At 37.6% G+C, this 27,429-nt stretch overlaps 1 protein-coding gene across 1 annotated transcript in view; it reads left to right on the forward strand.

The window, feature by feature from the left end:
* DNAI4 (dynein axonemal intermediate chain 4) overlaps window positions 1-27,429 on the forward strand; it is a 118,049-nt gene that overhangs the window by 23,565 nt on the left and 67,055 nt on the right. Inside the window, 4 exon segments of the mRNA XM_025288503.3 lie at window positions 350-534; window positions 1,853-1,965; window positions 12,277-12,433; window positions 16,765-16,904. Of these exon segments, the coding sequence (XP_025144288.3) occupies window positions 350-534; window positions 1,853-1,965; window positions 12,277-12,433; window positions 16,765-16,904 (595 nt within the window).

A 27,429-nucleotide genomic window follows, 5' to 3' on the forward strand; every position in this document is an offset into this window, starting at 1 on the left:
AATGTATATTAATAAAATGTTAAATGAAAATTGTGGGTTTTTTAAAGATTATACATAAATATACCAAAATATTAACAATCAGAATTATCTTTCTACATTTTTTAATTTTCTCAAAATTAATATGTATTACTTGTATATAGATAAAACATGAATGAGATTTTTTAAAGTTGTATTACCTCAGTTTAGAAGTTTTTTAAACATAAAATCTTTTATCATTCAATTTTTCATGTTTGTCCTATCCTACACACTCTATCTTTTTCTCTACCATTTTTATCCCTAGTTTTAGAATTTGTTATGCAGAAACCCCATCTTTTTTACTTATTTTATTTTAAATCACTATTTTCTACAGGTGACTGATATACATGGAGTTGATGTTACTCCCAAACCTCTTTACCGTCCAGATCCATATTCTGGTACAGGAAAGCCAAATAAACTATTGACTTCACAAGACGGATCACATACATCAGACTTCATAGCTTCCTATAGCCTTTATCAAAATACAATAAATCCTAGTATGTTAGGGCAGTTTACAAGGTAGAGTATACTATTCTATGCTTCTTTGTGTTTATATCTTACTACATATTTTCATTTAAGTTGCACACGTGGAAGTTAGATGTCAGTTGTCCTGTCTGCCGGCTCTGCTCTCTCATCCTAGTGTGCCACCGCTTGTGTTCGTCGTATGTTTTAACTAGATGCATGGCTTACATTATACTCCTACCAACACATTTGTGAAAACATGTATAGATTTTACTCAAGATTTCCTGAGGAACCAAAAAGATGGGCCCTAGCATTACAGACATATTTCTTTAGTTTTCTTCAGTTTCTTTTATGCTGCAATTTAGGGGCTTCCCTTTTTTTCCTCCCTATTCTTCCATATAAATCCTTATTCTCCTATGCTTTGATTTCTGTCTTGTTTTAGAACTTTTTTTTGGTAAATCATCTGTTTTGCATTTACATATGCAGATACTTACAGAATTGAAAAATTTTAGAGCTTCCAATAGAGAAGTTCAATCTTTGCGATAATAAAACAGTATTCCTAAAACAATCTAAAAGATTATGAGGAAGTTCTTTAGTGTGTAACTTTCAATCTGACAAATTAAAAGTTCTAGATGTTAACTAAGCACGAAATTTTAGGAGAAAATATGCTGTCTAGAATCTACCTCCAAATTGGCATACAGATGCCATGGGAGTTCTGTGCAAAATAAAGGATGTTCCAATAAACTGAGCCCAACCTTTTGGAGGCCAGTTGAAACTATAAATAGAAAGGAAAAAGTATGTAATATCATGGAGTAATGTTAAGTTCCTATGTTTAAAGGAAATTATTTTTGGACTCTTCAATGTATTGATTTCCCGCCAAATATATAAACTTTATTTTAAATTAAATCTTGAGAAGACATTTATCAAATTGAATAAAAGTACATTTAAGATTTGAATAATGAGCAGAAACCTGGTGAAAATTAAAGGCAGAGTATTCCAGGCTGAGGCCCTGAGGTAAGAGAGCTCCATAATGTTGAAGAACTTTAAAAAAAAAAAAAAAAAAAGAATAGTGATACGATGATAAGATGGAGAATCTCGGTAGATAGGCTGTATTTTAGATTTTTATCCTAAACATACTGTTGGGAATCCATTGAAAGACTTTAGACATAGACTTTAGACAAAAGGACTTTAAAACTTTTACTTTAAGAACACTAATCATCAACTTAATTTTTAAAGAATTACTTTATTTTTATCACTTTTGCTTATATGATTACAGTGTATTTGATTTCTCTGTGTGTATCTGATGGTTTTCATTTATATATTTAATTGCCCATAAGGACATATGAATAAATAATGTTGTTTTTCATTGCTAAAGGTCAGTTTTAGGAAGCAGCACAGTTTCTAAGTCAAGTGTATCCACTAGTGAATCAATGGCAGAAGACCTAGAAGAACCATCCTTTAAACGGGAAAGATTGTCTAGTTTTACAGGTAATGAGAATCCAGTCTTTCATTTAAGTAACAGTTCATTATTTCTTTGTAAATGTGCTCATTATTTTTTGGGTGCTTGAGACAGAAGAACTATAGTAATCATTCTGAAATGCTGGCTTGTGCAACAGCTACATGAGAATTATCAGGGTAATCTTTATATATTTTTTTTTAAATTCTCAAGTGACTCCCTTGTACCAACAGCCTCAGTAATCACAAACCCTGTTTAAAAAAGCTCAGCTTCTAATTCACCTGACAAATAATTCTGATATACTGTGATTGATTCCATAGTGAGACATAAGTAGAATGTGATGGGAACACTTAGAAAAGATTACTATGAGGTGAAAAGTAAAAAGCAGGAGAACATTAATTAAGAACATTATTGACTTTTGAATTGGGTTTTTAAAGATAATTAGTAATTTGTCAGGAGAACAAATTGGAGAGACTCATTCCAGGTAGAAGATAAAAACATGAGGTAATACAAAGGATTATGTGAGTGAAGATCAAAGAGGAAATAGTGGTTGACTAAAGCACTGGAAGAAGTGGCTATTTCCTTGAGGAACATTTGCGCTGGAGTGTGGTATGGATGTCTTTTCCTCTGAGATGACAATGAAGGATTAGTTAAAATATTTATAGGAAAAGTGCTTAATGAAATCTTCTTTCTGGTGTTAGACTATGTACAGAATGCTTCTGACAAGTAACAGAATACCCAACTACCATTAGCTTAAATGAAGACAGTTTTTCCACATTAAAGGAAGTTAAAGGTAAATATACATGGAGTTGCTATTACTTCCAGAACTTCAACAGTATGTGAACTGAGAACTTTCAGATGTTTAAGCTGGATTTAGAAAAGGCAGAGGAGCCAAAGATCAAATTCCCAATATCCATTGGATCATGGAACGAGCAAGAGAGTTCCAGAAAAACATCTACTTCTGCTTTATTGACTACGCCAAAGACTTTGGCTGTGTGGATCACTACAAACTGTGAAAAATTCTTCAAGAGACGGGAATACCAGACCACCTGACCTGCCTGTTGAGAAATCTGTACCCAGGTCAAGAAGCAACAGTTAGAACCAGACATGTAACAATGGACGGTTTCAAATTGGGAAAGGAGTATGCCAAGGCTGTATATTGTCACCCTGCTTATTTAACTTATATACAGAGTACATTGTGTGAAATGCTGGGTAGGATGAAGCACAAGGTGGAATCAAGATGACCGGGATAAATATCAATAACCTCAGATATGCATATGATACCACCCTTATGGCAGAAAGGAAAGAGGAACTGAAGAGCCTCTTGATGAAAGTGAAAGAGGAAATTGAGAAAGCTGGCTTAAAACTCAGCATTCAGAAAACGAAGATCATGGCATCTGGTCCCATCACTTCATGACAAACAGATAGGGAAACAATGGAAACAGTGACAGGCTTTATTTTGGGGGGCTCAAAAATCACTGCAGATGGTAATTGCAGCCATGAAATTAAAAGACGCTTACTCCTTGGAAGAAAAACTATGACCAACCTAGACAGCATATTAAAAAGCAGAGACATTACTTTGTCAACAAAGGTCCATCTAGTCAAAGCTATGGTTTTTCCATTAAAAAGAATACATTTGAATCCAGTAGTCATGTATCAATGTGAGAATTGGACCATAAAGAAAGCTGAGCACCAAAGAATTGATGCTTTTGAACTGTGGTGTTGGAGAAGACTCTTGAGAGTCCCTTGGACTGACTGCAAGGAGATGAAACCAGTAAATCCTAAAGGAAATCAGTCCTGAATATTCATTGGAAGGACTGATTCTGAAACTGAAGCTCTGATACTTTGGCCACCTATGAGAAGAACTGACTCATTAGAAAAGACCCTGATGCTGGGAAAGATTGAAGGCAGGAGGAAAAGGGGATGACAGAGGATGAGATGGTTGCATGGCATCACTGACTCAATGGACATGAGTTTGAGCAAGCTTTGGGAGTTGGTGATGGCCAGGGAAGGCTGGTGTGCTGCAGTCCAGGGGGTCTTAAAGAGTTGGACATGACAGCAACTGAACTGAACTGAACTGAAAGGTAGATAGCTTTTGGCTTTGCGTTTGTGGCGTAGTCATATCAGAATCAGAACTGGCAGCTCTGCTATTCTTTTTTCAGCCTTTTCTTGTTTCTTGCCACAGGACCTCATAATACCTGTCCCAACTCTGGGCACCAGTTCCATCTCCCTCATTTGTCAAGAGAGTAAATGTTTCCCAGAAGCTTTCCTTTTTCCTGTGTATTTCTGCTTTTATCTCACTGGCCAGAACTGTGTCACGCTGCCACCACCAGCTTCGAGAGAGGCTGGAAAAGCCAAATACTTGATTTTTCAGGCAGTATTAATGGAAAGAGGCCTAGGAAGAGAAAAAGGCTTAGCAGTGAAAATTAAGACGTTAGGAATGTCTGTTGTAGGAAGAAGCCCATCCTCTCAGGATGGAAGAAAGAGAATTAAATTATTGTCATAACCTCCCCAGCAGTCTCTACATATATTCTTACCACCTTCCAATTTTTTCCAAACTACATGGAGAGTTGAAACCACACTCCTTGGTTGGGACTCAAACTGAGCCACACCTCATACTGGGGCTTGAACCTACAATTCCCTAACTTGACAGGGAACTCAAATCCACTGTCTTTTAATTGACACTGCTCACCTTGTGCGAGGACTTAATGAAGCTCAGATTCTTTTGTCTCCTTGCAGAAAGAATTCAATGTGAGGCAAAGATAGACAAGAGTGGATTTATAGAAGCACAGGATTCCTGTGAGAACTACAAGCAGGCCAACAAGGGAGCACAGCCCTGAGAACAAAAAGGGCTTTTGTTTTTTTAGAGTTAAAGAATAAGTGGGCAGGGGAGAAGATCATCTTTTTTCCTCATTTTTGGGTAGACAGCATGGCTTGCATCATTAGTTCTTCCTTTGACCCTATATATGTTCTAATGGGGACTGTCATGACACTATTTAAATCAGATCTATATTATTAGAAGGATGATGACATATGGTGGCTCAGTCAGTAAAGAATCCACCTGCAGTGCAGGAGACCTGGGATCAATTCCTGGGTTAGGAAGTTCCCCTAGAGAAGGAAATGGCAACCCACTGTAGTATTCTTCCCTGGGAAATCCCATGGACAGAGGAGCCTGGTGGGCTTCAGTCCATGGAGTCACAAGAGTTAGACACAACTTAGTGACTACACCACCACCACATAGTAATTCATCTCGGGTTTTGGTATAATGTCCCCTTTCACCTACTTTCTTTCCCTTTTCACCTGTGTTTCTGTCTTGACTACATGCAGAAATGCTACTTTTCAAGAACCATTAACTCCCTGACTTCATGTATTAATAACAAGATTCAGACCTTATATATATTGTCTTGCGTTTTAACAATCAGAGTTTGTGGCTTGAGTGTGCCTGGTGCTTAGATGCACCTGGTCTTTCTTCAAGGTAGTGTGGATTTTTGCTAGATTAGTAGATTCTTTTCTTGAGTGGTCAGTAGTTTACGACAGTCTCCCCAAACTCCCTTAAAATTCCCTTTCTTTAATCCCCTAGAGGGATTTCTAAACCAACTATTTAGTTATCCTACTCTATCCCTATTACAATGATATTTTTAGCAATCTAACTGCATTCTCACTGCTTAAAACCCTTTAATGAATTTTCATGGCTCTTAAGAAAAAGACAATAATCTTTATGTAACAGTTTGCCTTGAGGCCTACCTCTAAGGACTTCCCAGATGGTGCTAGTGGTAAAGAACCCACCTGCCAATGTAAGACTTAAGAGATACAGGTTCGATCCCTGGATTGGGAAAATGCCCTGGAGGAGGGCATGTCAATCCACTCCAGTATTCTTGCCTGGAGAATCCCAGGCATAGCTACTACCTCTACTTGTTTCTAACAAAAACAATCAAAAGTGTCAAAACTTTACCTCCAGAAGTGTTGAAGAATAGTATCGATGCTTATATCATCTTGGTTTGCTGGCTAATTCTAACTACAAAGTCAAGCCTCTGTAAGTGAGTCACACCCAAACAATTCTACTTCTGGTTTTTCCAGTAGTCATGTATGGGTGTGAGAGTTGGGCTATAAAGAAAGCTGAATGCCGAAGAATTGATACTTTTGAACTATGGTGTTGGAAAAGACTCTTGAGAGTCCCTTGGACTGCAAGGCGATCCAACCAGTCCATCCTAAAGGAGAGCAGACGTGTGTGTTCATTGGAAGGACTGATGGAAGCTGAAACTCCAATACTTTGCCCACCTGATGCGATGAGCTGACTTATTTGCAAAGACCCTGATGCTAGGAAAGATTGAAGGCAGGAGAAGGGGACGACAGAGCATGAGATGGTTGGATGGTATCACCGACTCAATGGACATGGGTTTGGGTGAACTTCGGGAGTTGGTGATTGACAGGGAGGCCTGGCGTGCTGCAGTCCATGGAGCCGCAAAGAGTCAGACACGACTGAGCGACTGAACTGAACTGAACTGATGACCTGGCAACTCATTTAGATTCACATTTCTAAATCTTGAATGCACAGTAACATAATCTATATACCTTTAAAAATTTCCCACACTCATGTCTTACTCTAGGCCAACAATATAGGAATATAGGCATAAGCAGGGTGTGCTGATAAGTATAAAACTAACCTACTCTGAAGTAGAGAAAGTCCTGATTTGTAGTATTTGCCAATTTCTGTGGTATAAATATTTTCACCCCCAACAAATTCAAGCTATCAACATGAAATTTCTGAGTGGGAAGCTTACAAGACATGCTTAGTGAAACATTGTTATTTAGTCTTTTTACCATACAGAAGCAATAAATATAAATAACTTCAAGAGTCTAGAGAATAATAAAATTTAATAACATAGGAAGTGGTAATTTTTTAGTGTTTATTATCTTTGTTTTTAATATGTATTTAGTTGTAAGTTTATATAATTTAATTTTGAATAATGACTATTTAACGATTAGCTTACAGAATTCCTGATAATTTAATAAGTGCCCCTTGCAAGCTGGTTCAGTCCTGCTATAACACACTTTTGGGTATATTTAAAAATTTCCCACATGCTTCTAATATATAACACTTTTATAAATTAGTATTAAAAATACTGATGACCCAGATCACATGTCCAGAATTCTGATTTAATTATCATAGAATGAATCCTGCACATCAAAGAAATAGTCCATGTGAAAAGAAATGTGCAGTGGATTTTTTAGGATGGTGAAACTATTCTGTGTGATTCCATAGTAGTGGACACATGACATTATACTTTTATCAAAATCCATAGACTCTTACAGCACAAAGAGTCAACCTTAATATACTACATTGAAAAAAACAAATTCAAGAGATCAGAGCACCCAGAATGAAATACAAGCTGTGACATAACAATCTAACTGCTTCAGAAATATATGACAACTTCACTGAGACACTGGGTGTCAGGGGAGGTATAGCTCTAAGTAACATTGAAATTGAATGGAAATTAGAAGATTAAAAACATGGAAGTACAAATAGCCTCCATACTCCTATTGGATAGAGTCATTTTCCACTGGAGTGTGAGTTAACAATCTGAAGCATTTTACATATATAAGGAAATGGCAACCTACTCCAGTGTTCTTGCCTGGAGAATCCTAGGGACAGGGGAGCCTGGTGAGCTGCCGTCTCTGGGGTCGCACAGAGTCGGACACGACTGAAGTGACTTAGCAGCAGTAGCAGCACTAATATTAAACATGTAAATAAGTGGAAGGCAGATAGTACGCACTAGATTTTTTCACTGTCATTGGAGTTGGAGATTGCAGGCAAACAAGGGGAGAAGGTTAGAATTATCCATATGATACTGAGTGAGAATCAGAAAGAGTAAACTAATGTTTAGCTTAATGTATATGCAGATTATATGTGTGTGGTTGGGGGGGGTTTACTATAGACAAATATTTCTTAAGCCCTCTCTGCTAAGAAAGCCTAGAAGAAATGACACCCCTATAGCAACAAGCATACCCAGTGCCCAGATCTTGGTTTCTGATACTGTTCTCCAATAAAAGGAACCAGGGGTCTTTAGAGAAATGACTGCTTCTAGACTGGAACAGAGAATATATAAGGTAAATCAGAAAGTAAACAAGTGTTAGAAACTCCAATACTTTGGCCACCTGATTCGAAGAGCTAACTCATTTGAAAAGACCCTGATGCTGGAAAGATTGAGGGCAGGAGAAGGGGACGACAGAGGATGAGATGGTTGGATGGCATCACTGACTCAATGGACATGGGTTTGGGTGGACTCCGGGAGTTGGTGATGGACAGGGAGGCCTGGCATGCTGCAGTTCAGGGAGTCGCAAAGAGACACGACTGAGCAACTGAACTGAAACAAGTGTTAAAGAGAAAAAACTACATTAAACAAACAAAAAATCTGAGATATGTTAAAAGGACATAGCAGCCAACATCTTGCGATGGTAATAGGAGGAATAATTTCAAGAACAAAATATGTTATGTAATAGTGGATTACAACCCAAAGTATAAAGTAAATATCCATGAGTCCATAGTGATTCAAGTGAATGACTGATTAAATTAATGATTGAGAACAAATGTATAAGAAAGAATTCCAAATGACTTATATAGATATTTCTCCTTCAAGAAGGTAGAACTTAACTGTCTCATTTAAATGTGGGCTTTGCATATCAATTTCCTTCTAAGAAGTACAGGATATAGAAGGGGAGGGAAAGAGTAACTTTAATGCAGAGAAAGCTGACAAAGTCTACCTCAGGTCAAGGTGAACATCATCAGTAGTAAGTCATGTTGATAACATGTACCCTTGATACGATATGATGAGAATGACACTTTACCTCTGTAGTCTTCCTCCTAGAAATCCATAACCTGTCTAATATCAGACAAACTGAACTGATGGACATTCTACAGAATACATGACCGGTATTCCTCAAAACTCAAGGTCATCAAAACAAGGGAAGTTTGAGAAATTGTCACAGTGTAGGGAAACTTAAGGAGACACAATCGATAGACATAATATATCCTACATGTATATACATGTACATAATATATCCTACAATATATCCTGTAAAAGGAAAAGGACATTGGTTAAAAATTAAGGAAATTGGGATAGAGTATTCACTTTTGTTAATAATGAAGCATCAGTTTGGGTTTATTAGTTGTGATAAAGGTACCAAAGTAATGTTAACAATCGGAAACACTGGGTACAGGGTATACAGTAACTCTTTGTAATATTCTTGTGGATTTCTGTATATGTAAAACTATTCTAAAATTAATATTTATTAAATGTTAAAAAATGTCTAAGGGTGAGTCACAGCAGTCTTTACTTTAATCAGTTCTCCAGATGATTCTGTTGCATGCTAAAGTTTGAGAACCATTGTTTTTACTGTATAACCAAAAGGAGGCTTATGGTTACAAAAGCTTATGGTTTTAATGGCAAGGTAGGAGCCAAAACATCGTCTTACCTAAAGATTGTGGGTGGTCTCACAGAACAATTGAATAATAATAGCTATCTTTTACGTGAACTCATAAAGTGTCTTGATACGTATGTAATTTGTGAGGAAGGGTGAGAATAAGATGCTTAAGTGACTGAATTGCATTGAAATTTTATCACACCAATTCTAGCTTATGCAGAGGCCAAGGAAGGCTTCATAGATGATTAGCTACTGGGGTCTTTGAAGGTAGCCAAGCAATGACATCCCTTTCCCCTATGCAGTCCTGAATTAATTGAAAAATGTAATAAATGTAGATATGGTATATTAGAGCCAGAATATCACATTATGAATAAAGGCCTGTTGTTAAACTCTTAAATTTGACAGACTTACCCACCCATTCAATAAAACATCAGATCATCTCAGGCCTACTGCAACCCTCTCAATGGGAATGATGAGTAAAGGTGTGGAGAAGAGCCAAGATTGTCATTCTAGAGCTTCTTCCTTCTGTAAGAATCGTCAGAAGTGGAACTATGTTCCCTCCATCATCAGCAGTAAATAAGAACAGGCAAGGCAGATTAATATATTGTGATGTGTTTCTAGGTGGAGAGTGATATGTAGTTAAATCTGGTTTAAAGTCCATTTAGGGTTAGGGTATCTGGTCGATGAATAGACAAATTCTATAGGTATAAAGTGGAGTTTGAAGCAGTTTCTCAATACGTAACATATTCAACCAACATTCATGCAAAGGTTGCTAGAGAGATCCAGACAAAAATTCTTTCTGCCATCCTAGGGTTTTGTCTATGAATGGTAGATCCTCTGCCACTAAGTAAAAGAAAACTACTACTTTCCTCAGTCATGGTAGGTAACTAAGGTGTTACTCTATTGGTTCTATCTACTGTAAGATCATTCATTTTTATAATTAGCATATCTGTGTCATAATGGTACTTTGAGGAGGTTGTTGCTAAGTCATGTCCGACTCTTTGTGACCCCATGGACTGTTTGTAACACACCAGGTTCCTTTGTCCTCCATTATCTCCCAAAGTTTGCTCAAATTCATGTCCATTAAGTTGTTGATGTTATCTAACTAATTTATCCTCTGTCACTCCCTTCTTTTGCCTTCAATCTTTCCCAGCATCAGGGTCTTTTCCAATGAGTCGCCTCTTCACAACAGATGGCCATAGTACTGAAACTTCAGCTTTACCTTCTGTCCTTCCAATGAATGTTCAAGGTTAATTTCCTTTGGGATAGACTGGTTTAAATATCTTTTCAGTCCAAGGTACTCTTTAGAGTCTTCTCCAGCACCACAATTCGAAAGCATCAATTCTTTGGTGCTCAGCCTTCTTTACGGTCCAACTCTCACATCCGTACATGACTACTGGAAAAACCATAGCTTTGACTATATGGACCTCTGTTGGCAAAGTGATGTTTCTGCTTTTTAATATGCTGTCTAGTTTTGTCATAGCTACTTTGAGGTATATGTAACCAAATCATAGATGAAGACCTGGTGGTCTTAAAGAAAGGAAGTTTAGAGAAGAGCTCAAAACTGCCTGTGTGACTTTAAACTTCTCACTTAGCCTGTCTCTCATTTTCTTCATTGATCAAACTAACAGTTTGGACTAGATATATCTCCAGTTGTGTCCATGTGGATAGTTTATTTACTTTTTCACTTACCCTATATCTGCTATGTAGGTAGATTTACTTATATAAATCATTTCTCCCTCATTTTAAATTTATTGCATAAATAATAAAAATTAAAAAACATTTTTAAAAAGAATTATCCAATACTATAAAGGATTGGTAATTTAAAATTTTGTTTCCTCAGCTTCTCCATGGGCACTAGTATTTTAATTGTTACAATCATACCGTGGATTTTGTCATGGACTGTTTAGTCACTTAACATTTTATCACAAACATTTTCATAATTTTAATATCCTATTTAATTACTACTTAATATTCATAGATGAGTATACTCTAATTTATTTATCAATTCCAAATGTTGGTGATTGATTTGTGGAATTAGTAGCTTGTATTTTTTTTTTTTAGGCTATGAAAAAGGTGTTTTTCTCGTACTCTGGGCCTTCTTAAGGAGACTAAGCCTTAATCTCTGGAAAGTTTATACCCTTTGCCTATTCAAACTTTACCCATGTCAGAATCTCATGGATCCCTGCTTCTCACCCTGATTTTTAACAGAATACATTGAATTCTGACCTATATACCCTTGTCATGGCTCCTTTATTACCCACACAACAAAGTCCAAACTCCCAGCCCTGAAACTCTGTCCTCAGTGAAATTTTTTAAGAACCTTGGACTTCTGACTAGACTACAGACTTGAGATGAACTCTTTCCAATGTATTTTTTGTGTGGATATTAAGTCTGTTTTTCTCCTGTATTTAACCACAACTTTCACTGGAGAATCTTTTGAGCTCTTGGTGAAGATGATTAGAGGTGGGCTATCATCTAAATCAAAAGTCAACAGATAAGAAGGACAAGAAGATATAGACAAGATATTAAATATAGACAAGAAATTAGCTTCAGGACTCGGAGAAGGGTTGCATATTATTTGGGAAATATACTTGTCCATATTCCTCTTGAGTTGTCTCAACAGTCATTCACCTTAATCTCCCTGTTAATATTATGGGATAGATGTAATGGGATGCCCTTGTAGTCATGACTATACACTTGATACTGGAGTAAGCTTGATATATCAGCAGCAGAGACGGTTTATGAGCCATAGGATCCAGTTTGGCTTCAGAAAGTTTAAATAGACTACATCTCACAACATGACGTATTCTTTAAGCATATAAAGCCACCTGCAATGTATGACTCATCATGACATTTTGATGAAGTGATGATTAAAATTAGCAGTTAGTAGATTATTTTCATTAAGTTATATATTTTAGATTTACGAGTTATGAGGACAGCACCTGGAAAAATTATAACAAAAGAAGACCTGGAGAAGACTGTAGAGATAATTCTCACAGAGACGGGAACAATGAACTTTTTAAATCTACCAACAGTTATGTTTTCTGTAGAATCTGAAGAAGCTGAGAAAGTAAGGTATGTGTGGTTTAATTGTTTACATTGCTTTTGTAATTTAAATGCTAAATCAGAGGGCTCTATCCTTGTTTCTGTCTTTGAGGATTTCTGGATAAACACTGGTGGTATATCTGCCTTGTGAAATTGCATCCTATAAAGTGAAATTTGTACCCCATGAAATTACATGTAAAGTATATATGTTGTATGTTCTTCCTAGAGGAGTAACTCATAGCTTTACCATATTCTTTAAAAAATAGGTGAGCTACTAAGTTAAATAACAAAAGAAATAAAGGAAGCTTCTAAGTCTCAGTATAGGTTTTAATGATTTTTTTCTTTTATACATATATGAATTATTTTCAATTTAAAAAGAAGTGACTGCCAGTTTTACATTCAAAACAACTTAAACTTAAGAAGGGAAAATGTGTTATGGGGATATGATGGAATTTATTATTGAGAGCAGATTTCCCATTTCTCTTTATTAATGAATATAAATGGATTTCTGACTCATGTATTTTAAAGTTCTGCTGTTAGGTACATATACATAAAGGATTGTTACATCTTTTTGTAGACTTGACCCCTTTATCATTATATGATACCCCTCTTTATCTCAAATAATTTTCTTTGCTCCAAAGTGTGCTCTGACTAAATTAATATAGCTGCTGCTGCTGCTGCTAAGTCACTTCAGTCGTGTCCGACTCTATGCACCCCCATAGACGGCAGCTCACCAGGCTCCCCCGTCCCTGGGATTCTCCAGGCAAGAACACTGGAGTGGGTTGCCATTTCCTTCTCCAATGCATGAAAGTGAAAAGTGAAAGTGAAGTCGCTCAGTCGTGTCAAACTCTAGTGACCCCATGGAGGACCCTACCAGGGTCCTCTGTCCATGGGATTTTCCAGGCAAGAGTACTGGAGTGGGGTGCCATTGCCTTCTCTGAATATAGCTACATAAATAGATTATTTAGTATTTATATAGTTATTCAGATTATTTGCCTTCAAGTGTAATTTGAATATGATTCATAGTACTAAAAAATTCATCACTAGAATAATTTTTAAGGTATTATTTTTACCCAAATATAAAATATTGTAAAATTGTTTGGACTATAAAATATAATACAATTAGATCTTGAATAACATACTTTTTTAAAGTAATGAGACATAAGGGAAAAGTCCTAGGACCAGAAAAAGGAAAGGAAAAGAATAACAATGGGATAGATAAGTGATCTAAAATCAGAGAGGGAGAGATGCTAGAGGAAAATGATAATATTAGCACATGGATCTAGAGCCCACCGGTAAGTCTTGGATACCCCCCCAAATTGAAAGAATCAAAAGAGAGGCTTTTATATTAAACCAAGACCCTTAAAAGGATCTCAGTTATCTCAAGTGGGCCAGGTCAGTAGGGTCTCCTAGCTACTATCATAGGGAAATACAACTCTTCTCTGGGGGAAGGCATATCCCAGTTAGACTCTTAAGGTTTCCTCAGTGTGTTTAGTAAAAATTACCGATAAAAAAGCAAGACATTATGGATGAGAAGTTAAAAAAAATAAGAAATCCTAGATCTAGATGCTGAGGACTATAGATAATGATGTTACCAAATATAAAGTATAAAATATATGTGAAATATTTAAATAAAAGAGTTAAGGGGCTTCTCTGGTGTTACGGTAGTTGAGAGTAGTCCACCTTATGATGTAGGGGCACTGGTTCTGTCCCACACACCTCAGAGCAAGTAGGCCCCTGTGCTGCAACTACTGAGCTGAGCACTACAACTGCTGAACCTTGCTCACCTTAGAGCCCGTGCTCTGCAACAGGAGAAGCCACCGCAATGAGAAACCTGCACACTGCAGCTAGAGAGCAGCCCCTGCTTGCTGCAGCTAGAGAAAGCCCACACACAACAATGAAGATCTAGCACAGTCAAAAATAACGAAAAAAATTAGAAGAAAAATAAGATAGAGTTCAAACATCATTAACCCTAAATGATGACTGATAATTGCAAAAACATTTTAAAAGAATTTTAAAATAAAGTTTAGTTTATATAGTTGTTAAAATTAAAAAGTAAACAAAGCTTTAATCTTTGTTATTAAAAAGTAAGCATTTAAAATTTATTATTTTTTTAAAAATATTTATTCATTTATTTGGCTTCACCAGGTCTTAGTTGCAGCATGTGGGATCTAGTTCCCTGACCAGGGATCGAACCTGGGCCCCCTGCATTGGGAGCTGAGAGTCTTAACCACTGGACCAGCAGGGAAGTCCCAGCATTTAAAATTTAACAAGACATAATTGAATAGATATTTAATAAATCAAAACTTAGATCTAAGTTATATAAAATCTTGGAGAGAAAAATGATACCTAAAGCATCAGAGAGAAATTAAAGATATTGATAATAGGCTAAAGGTCTAACGTACACATAATAATTTCCAAAAGGGCAGAATGCAAAGAATGGAAGATAGGTGCTATTCAAAGACAGTAAGGATTTCCCCAAACTGTTGAAAAACACCATTCCACAGAAATAGGAATAAATTAAAAAAAAAAGAAATCCACACACACCAATGGATACATTGTACTCCAAAACACCAAATATTAAAAGAAGATTTTTTTTTTTTTTTGCTACTCTGGGTCTTTGCTGCAGCACTTGGGCTCTTTGTTGTGGCACATGGGCTTCTCTTGTGGCACAGGAGCTCTAGAGCACATGGACTCAGTAGCTGCACTGTGCAGGCTTCACCAGTGACAGCACACAGATGCTGCAGTAGTGCTCTATTGGCTTCATTGCCCTGCAGCGTGTGGGATCTTACTTCCTTGACCAGAGATTGAACAATGTCCAATGCATTGGAAGGTGGATTCTTAGCCACTGAACCACTAAGATAATCCCTAAAAGATTTTAAAAGCAGAAGAAAACAGTAAAGAACATATCATTTACAGAGAAATAAACCAATAGCATTATTAGAGATAGAGTCACTTCATAAGGATAAGGGAGGTATAATAATTCTAAACATGAAACTTCTAATAAAATAACCTCTTAATATATGAGGCAAAAATTGGAAACTTGATAAGTATTAAAATAGATATAAACATGCCTCTCAATTACTGATGTCAATCAGATAAAAAATTAGTATAGTTATAGAAAATTTGAACCCAAACCATAGTTTAATGGTAATATATAGAACTCTGAATTCAACAATTAGAGGACACATACTCTTTTCAAGCACACATGGAATATTATACAACTCACCCATGTAAAAGGCCATGAAGTAAGGTTTCAAAAATTTCAAAGAAGTGATATTTGACAAATTCTCTGAGCACAGTGGAATGAAGTTGAAAATTAATAGCATAAATCTCAACTAAGACATAGAGACATATTCACATACACTTTTGAAAGTTAAAAAGTGCATTTTGTAAATTCCTCATGAACCAAATCATAATGGAAATCAAAGACATACTCAGAACTAAATAATTATGAAAATAATGCATAGTACAGAGCTTCCCAGGCCAGGCTAGTGATAAAGAATCCACCTGCCAATGCAAGAGATGCAAGAGACCCTGATTTGATCCCTGGGTCAGGAAGAACCCCAGAGGAAGAAATGGCAATCCACTCCAGTATTCTTGCCTGCAGAATCCCATGGACAGAGTAGCCTGGTAGGCAACAGTCCATGGGGTCGCAAAGAGTTGGGCACGACTGAGCACCCACACCGGAGAAGGCAACGGGACCCCCACTCCAGTACTCTTGCGTGGAAAATCCCATGGATGGAGGAGCCTGGTAGGCTGCAGTCCATGAGGTCGCTAAGAGTCTGACACGACTGAGCTACTTCACTTTGACATTTCACTTTTACACATTGGAAAAGGAAATGGCAACCTACTCCAGTGTTCTTGCCTGTAGAATCCCAGGGACCGGGGAGCCTGGTGGGCTGCCATCTATGGGGTCGCACAGAGTCAGACACGACTGAAGCGACTTAGCAGCAGCAGAGCACACACACACACACACACACACACACACATATGCAATACATATTATGGAATGACACAAAAGTAGTACTTTGAGAGAAATTTGTGGGTTTTTTGAGTGTCTGTATCAAAGTTCATAAAACCTATGTGGAAATGGTACAAGGCCAATTTGCACTATTGGTGGGTACTCAAAGTTGTAGGGATGTTGGGGACTATAGTGTAAAAGAGTCCTTTGGAGGTAGTTTAATGCAGTGTTTTCCTAAGATTTTTGATTGTTCACTTTTTGATTCACTTTTTGATTGTTCACTTTTTAATGCAACCTACATTAAATAATTAATTTTGAGAAAAGTATAATATAAAAAGATATGTGTGGTAAAAATTAATTTTTATTAGTAAGTTGAGTATATATTATTTTTTTATAGCCAGAGAAACAAGAACTATGAGACTCTTTGTCGAAATAGATTGGGCAATGATTTATATGTAGAAAGGATGATGCAGACTATTAATGGAGCACCAAAGAATAAAGACGTTCAATGTGACAAAATCTTGAAAGAAGACAAAGGTAATTTATGTTATATTCTGCTTGGTAAATTACCATATTTTAATATACATCCATTGGGTCTGTTGATTAACAACTATTATAATAAAGTATATAAGGCAAAATGAAATGATTTGGCCAAATCACAATAGCTGGGTACTGTGATCTGCAACTTTCAAAATTTGACAATTTAGTTAATAAGTAATAAATACAGATTCAGAAGATTGGAATAGCATAATTATCAATCTTGATTTTTATACAAACTATATCATGGAACTTTGTACTCTTCACATATTAAGGGCAGATTTGTGGCATCTTTATTTTCTTTTGTCCCACTCCCCTTCCGGATACAGTGGTGGTCTTAAAGACAGAAGCCTGCCTTCCTAGTGTGAGACCCTGGCCCTTGGTTCTAGAAGGAACAGAGCAGACCTTATTCTCAAAGAATGTGGCGTGTACCTTTTAACGTGTCTAGGAGCTTCCTGGAATATTGACTCAAGGCTTTTGTCTTTTCTTGCCTAATTCAGAAAGACTATATTATGCTTATCACTATTAGAAAGTAACTCAAAGACATAGAAAGAAATAAAGAACACTGATAAAGGTAGCTACATAGGTAAACACAAAAGCCAGTATTATAATTTTGATTTGTAACTCCTGTGTTTTTGCAATGTGATTTAAAATAAATGCATTAAATAATAATTCTAAATCTATGCTACTGGGCATACAAATTTTTAAGATATAATTTATGACATCAATTTAAAGTGGATGGGATTTAGCTGTATAGAAGCAGTTTATATAATGGAAGTAAGGTAGTATTATTTTAAAGTAGATTGTTAAAATTTTAAGAAATTAATTTTAATCCCCAATGCAATCACCAAGAAATAACTTAAAAATTGCAAAAAAGAAAACTAGGAATAAGAATGATACACTATAAAAAATATCAAACACAAAAGAAGACAGTTATGGAGAATTTGAACAATAAAGAAAGTGTATGACATAAGAAGACAAATTAAAAGCATCAGAAGTCCTTCCTAAACAATAATTACTTTAAATAAGTGCATTAAAGACTCCAATTAAAGAGTAAAAGTTGGCAGGATGGACTTAAAAAAGACAGAAAACATCAAAAAATCTGTAAGAAAAAACCATGATCCATCTATGTGTTTTCTAACAAGAGACTATTTTTTCCAGTTTTATTGAGAAATAATTGATATGCATCAATGTATAAGTACAGCATGATGGTTTGATTTACATGTATTGTGAAATGATTACCACAACAGGTTTATTTAACATATAAACATTTTAAATAAAATGTTTATTTAAACATTTAACATGTTTATTAACATGGATGTTAAATAAACATATAGTTACAATAAAAAGAAAAGTTGCATGATATAAAATTAACACACAAAATTCATGTGTATTTCTACATACTACCTATGAGCAATCCAAAAAGGAAATTAAGAAAGTAATTGTGTTTCTAATAGCATCCAAAATAATAAAATATGTCAGAATAAATTTAATTAAGGAGATGAAAAACTTGTACACTGATAACTATAAAACATTGCTGAAAATTTTAAAGGATACCTAAGTAAATGGGAATACATTCTGTATTTATGAATTGACTTAAGGTTATGAAGATATGAATACCACCCAGAATAATGCCAAAGACTTTGAAAATTTTTTTTTTTATTTTTGCTTCTTGGTCATGCTGTAAGCCAGATGGGATCTTAGTTCCCAGACCAGGGATGAACCTGCACCCCCTATAGTAGAAGCATAGAGTCTTAACCACAGGACTGCCAGGGAAGTACCCCCAAAGACTTCATTGCAACAACAGAAAAAAAAACCATCCTAAAATTTGTGCAGAATATCAAGGGATCCCCAAGTAGCAAAAACAATCTTGACAAAGAACAGAGTTAGAGACCTCATACTTCCTGGTTTAAAAACTTGCTATAAAGTTATGATCAAAATAGGTTGTACCAGCATATAGATAGATATATAAACCAGAAGAATAGAATAGGGATCCCAGAAATAACCTCAGATATATAGTTAAGTGATTTTTGATGAAGGTGCCAAGACCATCAGCTAGTGCTGGGGCAACTAGATAGCCACATGTGAAAGAATAAAGTTGGATTCAGACCTCATATTATACAGAAAAATTAACTCAAAAATGTTGTTAAGTTTAGTCGCTAAGTTGTGTCTGACTCTTTGTGACCCCATGGACTGCAGCACACCAGGTGTCCCTGTCCATCACTAACTCCTTGAGCTTACTCAAACTCATGTCCATCAAGTTGGTGATGCCATCCAACTATCTCATCCTCTGTCATCCCCTTCTCCTCCTGACTTCAATCTTTCCCACCATCAGGGTCTTTTCAAATGAGTCAGTTCTTCTGATCAGGTGGCCAAAGTATTGGAGTTTCAGCTTCAACATCAGTCTTTCCAATGAATATTCAGGACTGAGTTCCTTTAGGATGGACTGGTTAGATCTCCTTGCACTCCAAGGGGCTCTCAAGAGTCTTCTCCAACACCACAGTTCAAAAGCATCAATTCTTCAGCCCTCAGCTTTCTTTATAGTTCAACTCTCACATCCATACATGACCACTGGAAAAACCATAGCCTTGACTAGACGGACCTTTATTGGCAAAGTAATGTCTCTGCTTTTTAATATGCTGTCTAGGTTGGTCATAACTTTTCTTCCAAGGAGCAAGTATCTTTTAATTTCATGGTGCAGTCACCATCTGCAGTCATTTGGGGGCCCCTCAAAAATAAAGTCTCTCACTGTTTCCATTGTTTGCTCATCTATTTCCCATGAAGTGATGGAACCAGATGCCATGATCTTAGTTTTCTCAATGTTGAGTTTTAAGCCAACTTTTTCACTCTTCTCTTTCATGTCATCAAGGGGCTCTTTAGTTCTTCACTTTCTGCATATCTGCATATCTGAGGTTATTGATATTTCTCCTGGAAACCTTGATTGCAGATTGTGCTTCATCCAGTCCAGCATTTCTTATGATGTACTCTGTATAAAAGTTAAATAAACAGGGTGATAATATACAACCTTGACGTACTCCATTCCCAATTTGGAACCAGTCTGTTGTTCCATGTCCATTTCTAACTGTTGCTTCTTGATCTGCATACAGATTTCTCAGAAGGCAGTTCAGGTAGTCTGGTATTCCCATCTCTTGAAGAATTTTCCACAATTTGTTGTGGTCCTCACAGTCAAAGGCTTTGGCATAGTCAATAAAGCAGAAGTAGATGTTTTTCTGTAACTCTCTCAGTTTTTTGATGTTCCAGTGGATGTTGGTAATTTGATCTCTGATTCCTCTGCCTTTTCTAAATTCAGATTGAACATCTGGAAGTTCAGGGTTCACGTACTGTTGTAGCCTGGCTTGGAGAATTTTGAGCATTACTTTGCTAGCGTGTGAGATGAGTGCAATTGTGCAGTAGTTTGAGTGTTCTTTGGCATTGCCTTTCTTTGGGTTTCAAATGAAAGCTGACCTTTTCCAGTCCTGTGGCCACTGCTGAGTTTTCCAAATTTGCTGACATATTGGGTGCAGCACTTTCACAGCATCTTCTTTTAGGATTTGAAATAGCTCAACTGGAATTCCATCACCTCCACTAGCTTTGTTCATAGTGATGCTTCCTAAGCCCCACTTGAATTCACATTCCAGGATGTCTGGTTCTAGGTGAGTGATCACACCATCGTGATTATCTGGGTCATGAAGATCTTTTTTGTACAGTTTTTCTGTGTATTCTTGCCACCTCTTCTTAATATCTTCTGCATCTGTTAGATTCATACCATTTCTGCCCTTTATTGTGCCCATCTTTACATGAAATGTTCCTTTCAGATCAGATCAGATCAGATCAGTCGCTCAGTCGTGTCCGACTCTTTGCGACCCCATGAATCGCAGCACGCCAGGCCTCCCTGTCCATCACAAACTCCCGCAGTTCACTCAGACTCACATCCATCGAGTCAGTGATGCCATCCAGCCATCTCATCCTCTGCCGTCCCCTTCTCCTCTTGCCCCCAATTCCTCCCAGCATCAGAGTCTTTTCCAATGAGTCAACTCTTTGCATGAGGTGGCCAAAGTACTGGAGTTTCAGCTTTAGCATCATTCCTTCCAAAGAAATCCCAGGGCTGATCTCCTTTAGAATGGACTGGTTGGATCTCCTTGCAGTCCAAGGGACTCTCTAGAGTCTTCTCCAACACCACAGTTCAAAAGCATCAATTCTTTGGCACTCAGCTTTCTTCACAGTCCAACTCTCACATCCATACATGACCACTGGAAAAACCATAGCCTTGACTAGACGAACCTTTGTTGGCAAAGTAATGTCTCTGCTTTTGAATATGCTATCTAGGTTGGTCATAACTTTCCTTCCAAGGAGTAATCATCTTTTAATTTCATGGCTTCAGTCACCATCTGTAGTGATTTTGGAGCCCAGAAAAATTAAGTCTGACACTGTTTCCACTGTTTTCCCATCTATTTGCCATGAAGTGATGGGACCGATGCCGTGATCTTCGTTTTCTGAATGTTGAGCTTTAAGCCAACTTTTTCACTCTCCACTTTCACTTTCATCAAGAGGCTTTTGAGTTCCTCTTCACTTTCTGCCATAAGGGTGATGTCATCTGCATATCTGAGGTTATTGATATTTCTCCTGGCAATCTTGATTCCAGCTTGTGTTTCTTCCAGTCCAGCATTTCTCACGATGTTTCCTTTGGTATCTCTAATTTTCTTGAAGAGATCTCTAGTCTTTCCCATTCTACTGTTTTCCTCTATTTCTTTGCATTAATCACTGAGGAAGGCTTTCTTATCTCTCCTTGCTATTCTTTGAAACTCTGCATTCAAATGAGTACATCTTTCCTTTTCTCCTTTGCCTTTCACTTCTCTTATTTTCACAGCTATTTGTAAGGTCTCCTGAGAAAACCATTTTGTCTTTTTGCATTTCTTTTTCTTGGGGATGGTCTTGATCCCTGCCTCCTGTACAATGTCATGAACCTCTGTCCATAGTTCTTCAGGCACACTATCAGATCTAATCCCTTGAATCTATTTGTCACTTCCACTGTATAATTGTAAGGGATTTGATTTAGGTCATATCAGAGTGGTCTAGTGTTTTTCCCTACTTTATCCAGTTTAAGTCTGAATTTGGCAATAAGGAGTTCATGATCTGAGCCACAGTCAGTTCCTGGTCTTGTTTTTGCTGACTGTATAGAGCTTCTCCATCTTTGGTTGCAAAGAATGTAATCAGTCTGCTTTCACTATTGACCATCTGGTGATGTCCACATGTAGAGTCTTCTCTTGTGTTGTTGGAAGATGGTGTTTGCTATGACCAGTGCATTCTCTTGGCAAAATGTTATTAGCCTTTGCCCTTCTTCATTCTGTACTCCAAGGCCAAATTTTCTTGTTACTCCAGCTATCTCTTCCTATTTTTGCATTCCAGTCCCATATAATGAAAAGGACATCTTTTTTTGGTGTTATTTCTAGAAGGTCTTGTAGGTCTTCATAGAACCATTCAATGTCAGCTTCTTCAGCATTACTGGTAGGGCATAGTCTTAGACTACTGTGATAGTGAATGGTTTGACTTGGAAACAAACAGAGATAATCCTGTTGTTTTTGAGATTGCATCCAAGTACTGCATTTTGGACTCTTTTGTTAACTATGATGGCTACTCCATTTCTTCTAAGGGATTCTTGCCCATAGTAGTAGATAATAACGGTCACCTGAGTTAAATTCACCCATTCAAGTCCATTTTAGTTTGCTGATTCCTAAAATGTTGATGTTCACTCTTGCCATCTCCTGATTGACCACTTCCAATTTGCCTTGATTCATGGACCTAACATTCCAGGTTCCTATGCAACACTGCTCTTTACAGCCTTGGGCTTTACTTCCATCACCAGTCACATCCACAACTGGGTTTTTCTTTGGCTCTGTCTCTTCATTCTTTCTGGAGTTGTTTCTCCACTGGTCTCCAGTAGCATATTGGGTACCTCCTGACCTGGGGAGTTCATCTTTCAGTGTCCTAACTTTTTGCCTTTTCATACTGTTCATGAGGTTCTTAAGGCAAGAATAGTGAAGTGGTTTGCCATTTCCTTCTCCAGTGGACCATGTTTTGTCAGAACTCTCCAACATGACCTGTCCATCTTGGGTGGCCCTGCATGGCATGGCTCATAGTTTCATTGAGTTAGACAAGGCTGTGGTCCATGTGATCAGATTGGTTTTCTGGGATTCTGGTTTTCATTTTTTCTGCTCTCTGATCAGTCAGTCAGTTCAGTCGCTCAGTCACTTCTGACTCTTTGCAACCCCATAAAACACAGCACGCCAGGCCTCCCTGTCCATCACCAACACCTCGAGTTTACCCAAACTCATGTCCATTGAGTCGGTGATGCCATCTAACCATCTCAACCTCTGTCGTCCCCTTCTCCTCCTGCCTTAAATCTTTCCTAACATCAGGGTCTTTTCAAATGCGTCAGCTCTTTGCATCAGGTGGCCAAAGTATTGGAGCCTCAGCTTCAACATCAGTCCTTCCAATGAACACCCAGGACTGATCTCCTTTAGGATGGACAGGTTGGATCTCCTTGCAGTCCAAGGGACTCTCTCAAGAGTCTTCTCCAGCACCACAGTTCAAAAGTATCAATTCTTCTGCGCTCAGCTTTCTTTATAATCCAACTCTCATGTCTATACATGACTACTGGCAAAACCATAGCCTTGACTAGACGGACCTTTGTTGACAAAGTAATGTCTCTGCTTTTTAACATGTTGTCTAGGTTGGTCATAACTTGCCTTCCAGGAAGTAAGTGTCTTTTAATTTCATGGCTGCAGTCAACATCTGCAGTGATTTTGGAGCCCCCCAAAATAAAGTCAGCCACTGTTTGCACTGTTTCCCCATCTATTTGCCATGAAGTGATGGGAGAAGGATAAAAGACTTATGGAAGCTTCCTGATGGGAAAGACTGACTGAGGGGGAAACTGGGTCTTGTTCTGATGGGAGGGGCCATGCTCAGTAAATCTTCAATCCAATTTTCTGTTGATAAGCGGGGCTGTGATCCCTCCCTGTTATTTGACCTGAGGCCAAACTATGGTGGAGGTGATAAAGATAATTTTGACCTACTTCAAAAGGTCCCATGCTTGCACTGTTGCACTCAGTACCCCCAACCCTGCAGCAGGCCACCACCAACCCGTGCCTCCACTGGAGACTCCTGGACACTCATGGGCAACTCTGGGTCGGTCTTTTGTGGGGTCACTCCTCCCTTCTCCTGGGTCCTGGTGCACACAAGGTTTTGTTTGTGCCCTCCAAAAGTCTGTTTCCCCATTCTTGTGTAAGTTCTGGCAGCTCTATGGTGGGGTTAATGGCGACTTCCTCCCAGAGGACTTATGCCATACCCAGGTCTACTGCACCCATAACCCCTGCAGCAGTGTACTGCTGACCCGTACCTCTGCAAGAGACATTCAAACACAGTTCTGTCTCAGTCTCTGTGAGGTCTCTGGGTCCGGGTGCACACAAGGTTTGTTTGAGCCCTCTGAGTGTCTCTGGCAAGTATACAGTTTGATTCTATATGTGATTTCATCCCTCCTACTGTCTTGCTGGGGCTTCTCCTTTGCCCTTGGATGTGGGATAAGAGCCAAAATTATAAAACTCTTAAAAAATTTGAGGTAGATATTTTTGCCTTTGCCTTGACAGTAGATTCTTAGATATGACACTGGAATCATGGTGAACAAAAGAAAAAATACTGAGCTGCATCAAAATTAAAAGCTTTGTCCATCAAATAGCTATCAAAAAAATGAAAGGACAACTTACATGATGGAATAAGATATTTGCAAATCCTATTTCTCTTAAGGTCTAGTATCCAGACTATGTACGGAACACTTATAATCCAAGAACCAGAAGACAACAGAATAAAACAGTGGGCATAAGACTTGAACTTGTTTTCCAAAGGAAGAAAACAAATGACCAACAAGCAGAAGAAAATATGTTAAACACCATTAGTCATTAGAGAATACAGTAAAGACCACAATGAGTTGCTGCTTCTCCCACATTAAATGGCTATAATTAAAAAGAACAAACCAGAGGACAAGCGTTGACAAAGAAGTTGATAAATTGAAGCTCCCATACAGTGCTGCTGGGAATGTAAAATGGTTCAGCTGCTCTGGAAAATAGTTTGGTAATTCCTCAAATAATGAGAAAGACTTTCCTTATGACTCAGCAGTTCCACTCCTAGGTATATACCTCATAGAATTGAAACTAGGTACTCAAATACATGTACACACAAGTTCTTGAAAGCGATACTTACCACAGTCAAAAAGTAGAAACAACTGAAATGTCAATCAGTGAATGAATGAACAGACAAAGTGTGTAAATACGTATGTGAAGTGAGTGAAAGTCTCTCAGTCATGTTTGAGTCTTTGTGACCCCATGGACTACACAGTCCATGGAATTCTCCAGGCCAGAATACTGGAGTGGGTAACCTTTCCCTTCTCCAGGGGATCTTCCCAACCCAGGGATTGAACCCAGGTCTCCTACATTGCAGGCGGATTCTTTACCACCTGAGCCACAATGGAAGCCCAAGAATACTGGAGTGGGTAGCCTATCCCTTCTCCAGTGGATCTTCCTGACTCAGGAATTGAACCGGGGTCTCCTGCATTGCAGGCAGATTCTTTACCAACTGAGCTATCAGGAAGACTTGTAAATACATATAATGAAATATAATTCAGTCACAAAAGGAATAAAGTATCTTCTCTGAGAAACTTCCCTTCTTCTACCCTAGAAGATGTCAAAAATTTCTACTCTGGAGAGGACAAAATAGAGGCTCTTTATATGGAGAATACCAGGCACAGATCAAGACATGGGTTGTTGTTGTTCAGTCACTGAGTCATTCTTTGTGACCCCATGAACAGCACCATGCCACGCTTCCCTGTCCTTCACTATCTGCTGGAGTTTGCTCAAATTCATGTCCATTGAGTCAGTGATGTTTTGTAAAAAACATCCTCTGTCGCCCCTTTCTCCTCCTGCCTTCAATCTTTCCCAGCATCAGAGTCTTTTCCAGTGAGTCAGCTCTATGTATCAGGTGGTCAAAATATTGGAGCTTCAGCTTCAGCATCAGTCCTGCCAATGAATATTCAAGGTGGATTTCCTTTAGGATTAACTGGTTTGATCTCCTTGCAGTCCAAGGGACTCTCAAGAGTCTTCTCCAGCTCCACAGTTCAAAAGCATCAAATCTTTGGCTCTCAGCCTTCTTTATGACCCAACTCTCACATCTGTACATGACTACTGGAAAAACCATAGCTGACTATACAATGGGTACTTAAGCAAAACAAAAAAAACCTACAAAAAACCCCAAACAAACAAATACCCCAATGCATACTGAATTCTATACACAGAGACTCCCTGAAATCCTATCCTCCCTCATAGAAGGTTTATAAAACCATAGGTAGCCAGATTCTTAATTATCCTTTATCTGGATGTACCAACAGTTAATTTATTAATTTGCCTACTGAAAGGCATCTTGATTGTTTCAAGTTTTGGCAATTATCAGTAAGGCTGGTATAAATATCTATGTGCAAGTTTTTGTGTAGACATAGGTTTTTAAGTCCTTTGGGTAAATACTGAGGAGTGTGATTATTGGATTGTATGGAAACAGTATTTTTATTTTTTTTTTAAATAGCCACACTGCCTTCTAAATTGATTGTACCATTACCAGCAGTGATGGAGAGTTACTGTGGTTTCACATCCTCACTAGCACTTCGTGTTGTCAGTATTCCAGATTTTGACCATTCTAGTAGTGTGCAGTGGTAACTTATTTTTGTTTGTTTGGGTGGGGGTTGGCTATGCTGTGTGGCTTGGGGAATTCTGGTTCACCAATTAGGAATCAAACCCTGATTCCCACAGTGAAAGTGCCATGTCCCAACCACTGGATCACAGGGAATTCCCCTCATTTTTTGTTTTAACTTATTTTCCCATGATGACATATGATAAGGAGTATATTTTCCTATACTTACTTGCCACCTGTATGTTTTTTTTTTAATGAGATATCTGTTAAGTTCTTTGGCCCATTTTAAAATTTGGTTGTTTGTTTTCTTATTGTTAAGGATCAAAAGATATTTGTATATTTTAGACAACAGTCCTTTTTCAATTGTATCTTTAGCAAATGTTTTCTTCCAGTGTGTGGCTTGTCTTGCTATTCTCTTGACATTTTCTTTTACAGAGCAGACATTTTTAATTTTAATGAAACCCAGATTATCAATTATTGCTTAATAGATTGTACTTTTGCTGTTGTTTCTAAAAAGTCATTGCCATACTCAAGGTCATTTAAATTTTTGCCTATATTTTCTTCTATGAGTTTTCTAGTTTTGCCTTTTACTTTTAGGTTTAAAACAAGTTTTTAGTTAATTTTCCTGAAGGATGTAAGATCTGTATCTAGATTAATTTTTTTTTTTTGCACTTGGATGTCCAGTTTGTTCCAGCACCATTTGTTGAAAAGCCTATCTTTGCTTCATCTATTTTTGTTCCTTTGACAGAGATTAGCTGACTATGTTAATGTCAGTGTATTTCTGAGCTCTCTATTC

The sequence above is a fragment of the Bubalus bubalis genome, chromosome 6 (genome assembly GCF_019923935.1).
Source record: "Bubalus bubalis isolate 160015118507 breed Murrah chromosome 6, NDDB_SH_1, whole genome shotgun sequence".
NCBI lineage: Eukaryota > Metazoa > Chordata > Mammalia > Artiodactyla > Bovidae > Bubalus > Bubalus bubalis.